We start from the raw sequence: 12,325 nt of genomic DNA, 5'->3' as shown, positions 1-12,325 counted from the left end.
TTGGTGCATGTGCCTTCACACATGCACATCAGCCTGAGGTTGATTATCATGGGGTGAGTGGCAATTAATGTAGCACTAATTAAGCGAGGCTTTTATGTGTGGAAGACTAAGAAGGGCTCCTGGTGATCTCTGGAACTGCAGTAGAGATAGCACGAAGAACATAAAACACAGCACGCACGGCTTGACAAGACACTAGCCATACGCAGATGACACAACGTGTCAATTAGTATCTAGTGCCGCGCTGCAAGTTGCCTCGTAAGGTAGGCTACAATTCTGCTGCACGGGATCCGGATTTCGGCGAAGAGCCAACAAAACAAACAGAGAGCCTATCGTAATGGCATTGAAGTTGACATAAAACAACAACAACACTAAAAATACAGGAACAGAAATACAAGCAGATTAACACCTTCCAATCATTCCGTTGAGCTCGTTTCATCTCTCCCTACTGTGTCATCAGCTTATATCAAAACAAGCAGAAACTGATAACTATCCTCCGATCAGTCTCCTCAGACATCTTTATGCTCCCGCTGCTATGTTGGTACTTGTGTTTATAGTAGCGCATCAAGAATAAAATAATTAATTCCAGAATTTTAAAAAAGACAATTTTTACTGCTTGGTTTCTTTGTGTTGTAGGCAAAAGTCATGAAAATGGCTAATAAGTTGTTTCATGAAAATGATGTGCCACTTTTATGATAGATACCTAAAACATCTTTTATGTAGATTGGTATCCATCAATCATTCTTCTCTCCTCCCATCACTCAAACTCACTCTTTCCTCATCCTACCGTGTCCTGTTTTTTTTTATCATTTCCATTCCCCGCAGCCTCCTCTCACCATCCTTCGCTGTGTAATCTAGGGGATTGTGTGGTCTCTTGGTGTGAGAGGTGATGGGTAAAGCAGGATGAGCGTGATAATCTGCCACACTGGATTACAGCCTAATCTCTAATCTCTCTGGCCCTCCTCTGCCGGGGGACCACCTCCACCGTGCCAATTTTATTAATCTGAGCCCCCTGCACTAACAGCTTAGCTTTGCCCATTTTGATTTCCCAGCTTCCATCAAGCACATAAAGCAATAGGAGTTGAAACAATAGATTGTTGTGACGCAACACTCGGAAGTGAATTCCATGACCCCTGCGCGCTCTATCGGAGGATTTAGCTACTGATGAGAGTGTTAATCCTCAGAATGTGAGGATTCATCAAGAATAGTTGCTTTAGGGATGTCCCAGGTTGCCTAAATTGCAGCGGGTTGCAGTTTGCCTCGCACAGTCTCTATTAGTGCTGAACATGGGCTCCAACAGCATCCAATGTAATATCCATCAGAGTCAGTCTGTGAAGGTTGCTGTGTCCTGCCTGACTTCATGACCTGGAACACTCACAATTAATGTCCCATGTCATGGGGTTAAATTGGTGTTAGTAATTCCGCTGGCTAGTTGAGAGACGACAGAGTGAAGAAAGGCTATTCCAGTCACATACTGGCTAAGAGGGAACATGATTAACCAATTACCTAGCCTTTCTAATAAATGAGTAATCAGTTCGAGGCTGATCTCTGGACTCATGTCTCTCTATCTTATTGGAACATTCATTGTGCTGAGTGTGTTATGTATGCAAGCCAGAGTCCTAATGCAATAGAAACTGATTGGAATTCATGCCAATAGATATATAGTCAGTCTCAACATGTTCCAATCATAATGTTTAAATGCTCTTATTTACATTTTAAGAGGAAATTCTAGTCTACCGTTCTATTCCAATAATTGTGCTTCTGTTAAATCCTGTATGTTTGAGAGTCCTTGGATGATTTCTTTTGAATTAAGTGTGCAGAGAGAAAAACACAAGTTCAATGAGATTCATATTCAAAGACAAGTATAGAAATTAAAATAGCATGTGGCCTGTATCTACAACTGAACCAACCTTTCTTTGTGTGTGTGTGTGTGTGTGTGTGTGGTGTGTGTGTGTGTGTGTGTGTGTGTGTGTTGTCTTGTCACACAGATGTTTAATAAAAGGTACTCAGAAAAGCAGAGCATAATGTCAAAAGCCTGTTTCATTAAGGACACTTGTAGCTAGTGTGAGCCGACTGTCTGGTTTACAATGACGTAATGACTTTGGAACGCAGACCTTTGACAACAAGCACTGATCACATCCATTCACAGTGAAGAAAATCACAGCCATCGTTCACAGCCACAAAGCAACACATATTAGGTATATAATATGGAGATTAACATATTACAGCAAAAACAAAGCATAACAAAAGAGCATTTGGCAGCATGTTGTGAACCAGCAGTGAGCTCAGACACAACTAGACATGAACCCAATACTGCTAAAAATCCATTGTTAAATCAAGCTCTTACCGTGCTTTGCTTGCAAACAATAGTTCAAGCCAGACGTTAATAATGTAGGCTTTCTTTGTATAAAAAGTGCTGGCAATTGTGTGCAAAAACATAATACGCAACATACAATTAAATACGTTTGACATATCAAATAAGGAAATTATTTTATAGAAAGAAAACAAGCATTTAGCATTCAAAATGATCAGTTGGATTGTGCTATAAGTCACATAACAGCCTCCATAAGATGGAAATAATGTTTAACAAGTCTTGCCTTGTTGTATTTTTAATAGACTGATATCTGGGTGTCTGTTTCTTTAATTTTATTCAGAAGACATTTAAAAAAGAAAAGAAATGGTGAAAATGTTGGCTGCAGCTGCAAAGAGGCTACAGATTGGCGTCAAACTTATTTGTTTGTATATGCTTAAAGGAGTACCAACAATGCACTCCAGGAGCATTGTCAGTGGACAGTTTTTAAAAAAGGATCAAACTTAATACAGCAGGACCAGTGATATCGTTTTTATGATTCTACACATTCTTCTCCTTGTCAAAACCTGGCTCTTACATTACCCACAATGCTACTCAACTGGCAACAATTCCATCAGAGATCCGACTGTGTTATGCTATTAGTGGCTAATGTAGCCTCGAGCTGCTAGCCTCAAGCAGAGATGAGGAGCAGGCTACAGAGGTCTGGTAGGCTCACTTCTATCTAACTCTACGCCCAAACTATTTTTTATTTCAAACTTGTAGTCTTCAGCAACAACATCACTTGAGGCGATTTATCAGACTGTGCAGCCATAAAAGATTCTATACAACTTTTTACACATATGCAGTAGTGATGCCCAAGAAACGTAAACATACTTTGATGTGAAAAATCAGGAGAGTTGCCCTTTAAGACTGAACAAGATATGACCTCAGACTTTAATTAAGCAGTAAAGGCATCTCATGTAAAAATGTGATCAATTTGAAGAAAACGCAAGCATCAAAAAGCCTGATGGGAAAGTTACCACTTTCCCTGGTAACTTACTGTAGGTCAGACTTATTTAAACCCCCGTTATCAAACAGAATTTCCTGGAAATAAACATGATTTACTGAAATTAGACTGGTTTAACTGTTAATCTTGCTTTATAAAACACCCCACTGGTTTAACTGCACACTTGCTTTTAAAATGTCACAAATACAAATGTGTGAAATGCTTTAAGCCAATGTTCATTCAATACATTTAATAATCACGAAACTGCAGATTGCTGTATTACTGTACTGCTTTCTTGTTACTGACGGCCAAATCCTGTCAATAGTTGAGTGTAGAACATCTGTTATTACAGTGTATGCTGTATGTGTGTCAGCTTACCTCTGTCACCAGCGTGTGTGTTTTCAGGGTTGAGTGTGTCCAGCAGGTGGATGGAGCTGGTAGGTCTGGTTTTGCTGCGGTCATCCTGTTGATGGTCCGCCGAGCTCAGGCCGTTCTCATACAGCTGGCTCTCGCCGTGCCGCAGATGCCAGGTCAGACCTAACAGGTGGACCGCTACACACACACACACACACACACACACACACACACACACACACACACACACACACACACACACACACACACACACACACACACACACACACACACACACACACACACACACACACACACACACACACAGGGAGAGCAGAAGCAGATAGAAAAGATCATTAGTCAAGGCATTCCGAGAGGTGTGTCTGAATCTTCTTCAATACCTATCTTAGAGTTCTCACTCAGTTTATGTGCTTATTAGTGCCCGGCAAAGCAGTGGACAATTAGCAAATACACAAAGAACACACACAGACACACACACACACACACACACACAAACACGTCCACTATATGCACGTACACATGTGTACATGAACGCAGAACGTGGCGGGGGGGTGGGGGGGCAATTAAGGCAGATCTTCAGAGAATGAGCCCAGGGCTGGTATTAAAGCACTAACACAGTCTTTTATGCATGACTAATGATGCTTTGAAAGCTGCTGCCGATTCACAATCCATATGGGCCTTTTAAATAACAAAGGCTATGGGAGGATAGGAGGATACTGGATTCCCCCTCCCACTCATAAAACTGTTTACTAGGACAACAATCCAGCATGCTGTTAAATAAAAAAAAAAACTAACACCTGGCCATTAATGAAATTAATTAGCATCTTGCAAGGCTGTCAATAAAATGTTCAGTAAAACATTCACCATCCTCTGACCAATCATCAGGTTCCCTTCATGTGAGATTGACTCCAACACTGTTTTAGTTTGTTCCTTTAAAGGAATCTAAAAAGGTAATGCCCCTTTCCTGATGAGAAGAACAAAGCAAAATAAATAAATCATCGCAGGTTTTTTTCTCCTTTGACACATTCAGAACATCAAACAAAAGCAAAGACTCAAATCAAAAAGTTACTTTGCGCTGGTGGCAGTCAGAGGATGGCTGCTGAATGCAGATCAAGGTAAGGAACTTCTAACGACTTCAAACATCTTCACTGTCTGTCTTCTGTCTGCTGATTGCCGACACCCAGAAGAAAAACACTTGACACACACCCGACAACGCTCGCACAAAATGGCTGCTTAGAAAAACAAATCCGCAATTATACGGCATGACCAACACAATCATAGCAAGTGCATAAATGTACCTGGTAGTTTCATGTATGCACGCGTGCACATTCACGCCTACACGCTCGCCCACACTTGATCCCTAGCTGATGAGGAATACCTAATTAAAACTCCAGATAGTTCAAAGCCATTTGCAGTCACTTTAAGTTTCAGAAGCACAGAAAAAAGTAACTATTTTCTGTGCAAAGCTAATCTATGATGAGCTCTGAGAGTTGAAGCCAATATGGTCCCATGCTCCACTCTGGCATCTATGGGGATCAGCAAATCATACATTTCAACTTCTGACTAGCCTTAGCCACTGTTGGTTTAGCTATCTATTCATGCACAATATGGGCTCTTCTAAGCAGAACAGGGACGATTACTAGGGCCACGAGGGAGACGTCATGCATCATTTAGTTCAGACTAATTGAACTGTCAGCCTGTGACGAGACCAGACATGGACACGCACAGATTCTCCACATCAGTGTGGGTACAAGTCACTCTTTATAAAATCTATTTTTTCCGTCACTGTAGTTTTCTTATTTTCATTTAAGAAAGATAGAGTGTGGGGATTCTCTCATTAACACATCGCTGTGAAATTAGTTGTGATGACTCATTAAAAAGGGGGGGGGGGAGTATGAAAAAACAGTAACCCAAGTGATCTGCCTTGTACATTCAATTTCATGGCTTTAGTCTCCAGCAAAATCCCTTCTGCTTGTCTGGTACTGCAAGTACTGTAGTTTTTTAGCAGACAGGTGGGAGAAAAAACAAGCAGGTGGAGAGAAACGCACAGAAAGACATGTTGATGACAGTCTGAATCTCATTTTATTCAACAATGATGGATTTAGAGACAATCCGGCAGAAAGCCCATTATCAACTCATTTTATTAGAATTAAACATGAAATATAGTGTTGCACCTACAAATGTAGGTTTGTACTGTATGCATCACCACTGTTTGTATTGCAATATATTACACAGTGGAGTGGAACAACCTATCACAGTTTCATAAATGAGTCTGTAAGGGGAGTGATGACAAGTTATTCCCAAACTCATACATTTAGCATTTTCACCATTCAGTCTCTCATGATCCATTCTTTCCTCATTTCCTCTCATCTGGATTGCTTTTCTTTCTCTCTTTATTCTCCGGTGCACCCCGCCCCCCCCCCCCCACCTCTGTTAGCCAAGTGTTACCCACTCCAGTAATGACTCTCTCTCCTAGCGACAGTCCTCACTGGCTCTCCTATCGTCTCCTCCTCACCACTCCATCCCTCCTTAAAAGACCCTCAGACCATACTTCTCCTTCTCCTGCTCATCAGCATCTCTCTCCGTCTCTCTCACTCTTGTTTTATGGCTGTTGACCTTTTGCAAGAACACTTAGCATCTAGGGCCACAGAGCGTGCGCACGGACACACACACACACACACACACACACACACACACACACACACACACACACACACACACACACACACACACACACACACACAGTGAAGCGGAGGAGGGATAAGGACCTGCGGACGTGATGAGGAGAGGATGGCGGTGGAGAGTGCAGGTTTGTGTGTATGCTCTTGTACTTTTAAAGCGCCATTGTGTAATTTTTTGAGTTGATTCTTAGCCAAACCCCCTTTGTTCTTTCACAAATATGTGCTCATTCATGTGTAATTTCTTCCACCAACTAATCAAAGTATTCTCGTAAGCGTAGAATCTGACATTCAGAATCATTCAGAATACATACGAGTGAGTCGCATGTATAAACACAATATTTGTTAAAGACAAAATATGTGTTAAACCAACTGAATTTGTGCTGCAGAGACGTCCTGGCCTACAAATCGTATCCTACACACTATTATCATTTTAATTTATTTTTAATTTTTTCAGTGAAAATGAGAATGATACAAAAAAGATCTTCAATATCGTGAATCATGTCAATTGCAGTTTTAGCAAATTTAAGTTGTATCAAATTTTGCCATTTGCATACAGCTTTTCTAATACTTCAAAATGCACATAAATATACATGAATGACTATTGGGCAGCAAACCTGAAGGTTCTGACTTCATGGATAGATTCTACTATGATAGGCGGGGAGAGCTGGTCGAGGCTGGAACAGGAGGAATGCCTCCCATATTCTATTAACGCAATTCTTCTATCACCCACAGGTATAACTAGTTCACTTTATAATTACAACCCTGTTATTCATAATTCTATTCGAATCTGGAAACAGTTAAAGGCACATTTTAAATTCATCCAGATGTCGTTTTTGCTTTCTGCTATTACCCCTCCTTTCGCCCTTCAATGTTAGACAATGCATTTGATATTTGGAAAAATTTAGGGTTACGAATATAGGGGATTTATATGTGAATGGAAAATTTGCTTCCTTTCAACAGCTGTGTAAGAAATATAATTTTCCTTCAAATAATTTCTTTAGGTACCTTCAAATTAGAGACTTTGTAAAATCTTACATTCCTAATTATATAGATGCCACACCTATGTATCTGGATGCATTCTTGGAAAATCGTCATAGAGATGGTAATAGCATCTCCTCTCTGTACAAGGCTTTAGAACAGGTGAAAAGTCCTTCGATGGAGAAAATTAAATCTGACTGGGAAGAGGAACTTGCGGTAAAAATTCCTAGTGAAATGTGGGAAAGCAGTCTTGAACTTGTTCACAGGTGTTCCATTAATGCAAGACATTGTCTTATTCATTTTAAAGTGCTTCATAGGCTTCATTATTCTAAGTGCCAACTGAACAACATTTTTCCAGAAGTGTCTCCTTTATGTGACAAATGTCAAATCATAGATGCCAGCCTGCCTCATTGCTATGTTATGTGTCCAAAATTACAAAGTTTCTGGAATAAGATTTTCCAGGTTCTTTCAGATACATTGGGCTTAGTTTCTGAGTTTCTGAGGAGTTTTTGAAACTTGCACTTGTGCGACAACATTTTGTTTCATATGGTTTAATTTCTGCTAAAAAACTTATTCTATTGTTTTGGAAGAAAAAGGAAGTTCCAACTCTTAAACTGTGGCTGACAGAGTTACATTACATGTCATGTCATTTAGCTGACGCTTTTATCCAAAGCGACTTACAATTAAGTGCATTCAACTGAGAAGGTCCAAACTCTAGACAACAAGTAGTAAGTGCAAGTACATTAGCTTTAAATAAGCTAAGCTACAAAGAAACAAAAGTGCAGGTTAAAGAGTTTTTTTTTTTTTTTTTTAACCGAGGTGTAGTCGGAATGAGTCGGAAGAGTTGACTGGTACATTACATTTAGAAAGAATTAGGTATGCTCTAAAAGACAAGATTTTGGGTGGGGTTGGAGATGTGTGTATGTATGAAGTTTTTTATGTATTTTTGTTAAGTTGTCAGTTTTATTTGTTTGCAAAAAAAGTGTAGTTGCAAATGATCTTCTGCTGGAATACCAAATAAAAACATTTTGAACACGAAAGATACGTGAATGGAAACGCGTTATGGTTTCGGAACATTTAGAACATCATTAAAAGAACGCAGTCCAGGGGCCCGTTTCAGGAGGTTTAACAAACTCAGGGCTAGATTTATCAAGCCGTTTGCGCCTGTTTCCAGGCGCTGATTGGTCGCAAAGACGGACGTAACCGATGCGGGCTATTTACAAACAGGGCGCACTTGGGTAAAATGGCAGATTGTCTGCCACATGCGCGAGAAGAGACAAGTTGCGCTTTCAATATGCGTTCGTGGGAGGGTCGTGGGGAAAGTGGGAGTTCCACCCAAAAAGGTGGGAGGATAAGCACAAAGTGCCCCTAATTATATATCCCGTGGTATTTACAAAGACTGTCAGTAAGGGCGCCTCTATTCTGCGGGGGGAAATTCTCCGCCTCTTTAAAGCAGGTTCTAAACCAGCCGCGATCCAGTTTCCTCGTGAACCTTTATGCGCTGGTGAAATGGCAACAGTAATTTGAGCAAGACGAAGACATAGGCGAGGCTGAACATATTTTTAACACAAGAATCACACTTTGTCAGTGAACACAACATCATTTAGCGTTACAGATCAAGCAGCCATGCAATATTAGAGTTACTGGAAGAACTCAAAGATGAAATTGAATCTCCCACTCAGCGTTCACATCCCATTCCAGCAGCTGTTAAACTCCTCGCTACATTACAGATATTGGCATCAGGATCATTTCAAACAGTCCTAGCATCAGCAGTGGGAATATCACAGTCTGCACTCAGCCGTATCATAGCACCAGTACCGCTTCGCTACAGCGCAATCTACGGTCTAGTGGGCGGAGAAAGACGCTGATTGCCTGATGGGTGTCAGGGTTGATAAATACTACGCAAAATGTGGAAGCATAGCGTGCGCTATTACCGAACTCACATAAACAGATGCAGCGCAAACTGCGCTAGTGTTAGTAAATCAGGCCCTCTGAGTCTAACCCTGAACTCTGAGTTGATTTACCCTGAGATGGGAAACTCTGAGTTTTCGGTTCCAGAACAGCTGATATAAGTTGGTTCAATCAACTCAGAGTAGGTTCACCACCACGATAAAAAGGCAGCATGAATGGAGCCATGATACTACGATTCACCATGGTAACAACCACATACAAACTGGTATATATTACTCAATACTCATGCGCACATACAGCGAGTTAAAAAAACAACACAGCGGCTGCTGCAAAAGAGAGAATTTGCGTGGGAGAAAATTGCTGCTAGAGTGAATGCGTTAGTTCCAATATAGTGTATTAATATCATATTTAATCATAAGTATAGCCTAATATTACTGGTGAAATGGTATTGAACCTATAATCTATTTCATTTAAGTGCAATACTGCGGACGAAAAAGTCCTAGGCCTACTAATCCCATGAGGCTGTAGCACCATCATTAACAGAATTATAATTCATAATCTTTTATTTCAAAGGGTTTATATCATTCACCTGCAATACTGTGGAACTCCTTTTTAATGGCTCTTACTGGTTTGTGTCCAGGGAACACTACAACAACGTTTAAAACACGTTTCAGATCGAGTCATACTCTTCTGACGGCGTTTTGCTATACAGCGGCTTTACTAAAATGCTCCGCATCACTGATGTTGTAAAGAAAACTGCTGTTTGCAAAAAAACGTAACGCGACACAAATAATCTGCTGGGACATAAGAGCATAAGATGGGTGACGTTAGTGATATGAAGACGGATAAGGTTATGTAGGGTACATAACTGATAGACTGGGAAGAAAAACAATACGCTCAAATAGGAAGTTATCTGGAAATTAAAATGTCGGTGTTTCAATATCATCTCCCGACATATAACACCCTGCGAAGTAAAGCAGAAGTAATTCAGCTTCTTCATCAACGGGATCATCGACAAAAGGAAATGCCACGTTTTTAGAAAAAAAAAGTTTTATAGTCTGCCTAACATGGTTAATAATGCCAATATCATGCCGATAACAAACTGGTCTAAAATGCGCCTGATACAGACTGAATGAATGAATGAGGAAATGAGAGAGCGCTGTGTCAGAGGGAGGAGACTGAGAGAAGAAAGCCTGCTCCCGACTAGGTTAGGTTACTCAGTTACCATAGTAACTGACTCTGAGGTGAAGGTGCCTCTCTTTCTGAAACAGAAAACCCAGAGTTCCCCTCATCCCAGGGTTAACTAACACAGAGTTTTCACTAAACCTGCTTTCTGAAACGGGCCCCTGTACAGCAGTAAAAACCAGCTCCGGAATCAGCAGGTCCACTCACTTCTTAACTCTTTTCCTTATAGGATTTGACAAATTTTTTATCCTTTGTGGGGGCACACTCACACAGACACACACTATGACACAGCATGCAGTCAGTTATGCGAGCAGCATGTGCTCAGCATGAACCCTCACTCTCACTCTCTTTTTCCCCTGTCTGTCTATCCATCTCTCTCTAAGTGTCCATCTTTCTCTCCTGCGCTCTAGCAAAAACGCACATAACCATCACATGTTAGAGAGGGACTCTGAGTGAGTCCAGTCATTATAACAGCAGCGACAGCAGCACAGTGGCGACAGCGAGCAGCAGTGCAGCGAGCTAACAGGCTGAGGTTCTCGCACACATGAATCATTGATCAGTGTGACAGTGAGATGACTGCCAGAGGTAATAGGACTGCACAGCTGTAAAGGGGTTTCTGTACTGTACCCTCGCTGTCTGCTACCCCGCCGAGATGTGCGCGGAAGATGTGGCAGGCTGAGGGGAACGGCGCAGGGACGAGGGAGAAACTGAGGCAGTTAAAGTAGTAGTAGAATGAGGTGCTTGATGTGGCTTTTTCAGGCTTACTTAAACTACTGTGGAGAAAAACAAGAGAACAGAAGAATCCAAGCTGTTGGAAATTTGTGGATAGAGTGAGCAAGGCTGCTGAGATAACAACCTCTCCGTACGGCTCTTGTACACAAACAGCTGGAATGCAATGACGTATAGACCTTTATTGTGATTGTAATAAATGGTAACCCTGAACCACTAAATTATCTTCACCATTATTTCCAGACAGGCAGGTTTTAAAAGCAAACTGGGCTAGTGGAAGAAAGAGATAATGTTAGCTTGCAGTTGCTTCTGCATTTGCTGCTATTGTTGTTGTCAGGCATGTGTGTGTCTCCAGATTAGATAGAAATGATGGTGGGCTCCAGTGATGATTACATTTCACACTCGTGGTGGGAGAAAGAGTAGGAGATAGAGAAACAAGTGTGAGTGCGTGAGTCGTGCGCGTGCGTGCGTGCGTGCGTGCGTGCGTGCGTGCGTGCGTGCTTGCTTGCGTGTGTATTCCTGTTTAATGCCTGTGTTACACACTTCGTGCAGTTATCTGGGGTTTATAACACTGCTGGGTTGGGCTGCAGGACACAATGGGTGGGATTGACTGTGAATATACTGTCTTATTGATAACCATTACAGCTAAGGTAGCACTGCAGTCAGTTAAAAATGATTTATCAATACTCACGCAGAAGCGGAAACACACCCATGCTTGATTGCCGAGTTCTTTTTCGCTCATACACATGGCAAACCGCCGACTATATTCCATCTGACAACCAAAGACTACAGCTGGCTTTGCCCGGCAGCAAACACTTTCAAGAGCATCAGTCATTCGATTTAGTGTGTAGTTTAGCATGTACAGTAAAGGCAATTTCTCATCCAAGTTCTGCATGGCTGTGTCAGCCTCTGGCTAAGCCACAACTTCTGAGGGATGGGAGAAAGAAAAGCAGAGAGGGAAAGAAGGGCAGAGGGAGATAAAAGACACAGGGAGATGGAGAGAGGGGAGTAGGAAAGAAGGGGAGAGACAAATGGGGAAAACAAGTGTGAAGGAGGAGTGAAGGAGAAGGACTTCAGAGCAAATAAAACAAATGTGTGTCTAAGTCAACGTTAGAGTAGAGACTGAGAGCCTGGGGGTCTGCCTGTCCTCCTGCCTTTTCGCCTGTCGGCCCT

The 12,325-nt window shown here is 41.6% G+C and overlaps 1 protein-coding gene across 2 annotated transcripts in view; it reads right to left on the bottom strand.

Moving 5' to 3' along the window:
• tenm1 (teneurin transmembrane protein 1) overlaps positions 1-12,325 on the bottom strand; it is a 202,659-nt gene that overhangs the window by 110,248 nt on the left and 80,086 nt on the right. For both annotated transcript variants that reach the window (XM_039813272.1, XM_039813273.1), the window contains one exon: positions 3,672-3,845. In XM_039813272.1, coding sequence (XP_039669206.1) covers positions 3,672-3,845 — 174 coding nt within the window. The remainder of the gene's footprint in view (positions 1-3,671; positions 3,846-12,325) is intronic.

The sequence above is a fragment of the Perca fluviatilis genome, chromosome 10 (assembly GCF_010015445.1).
Source record: "Perca fluviatilis chromosome 10, GENO_Pfluv_1.0, whole genome shotgun sequence".
NCBI classification, from domain to species: Eukaryota; Metazoa; Chordata; class Actinopteri; order Perciformes; family Percidae; genus Perca; species Perca fluviatilis.
The sequence above is the reverse complement of the archived record's forward strand: the minus strand, read 5'-3'. Positions and strand labels throughout refer to the sequence as shown.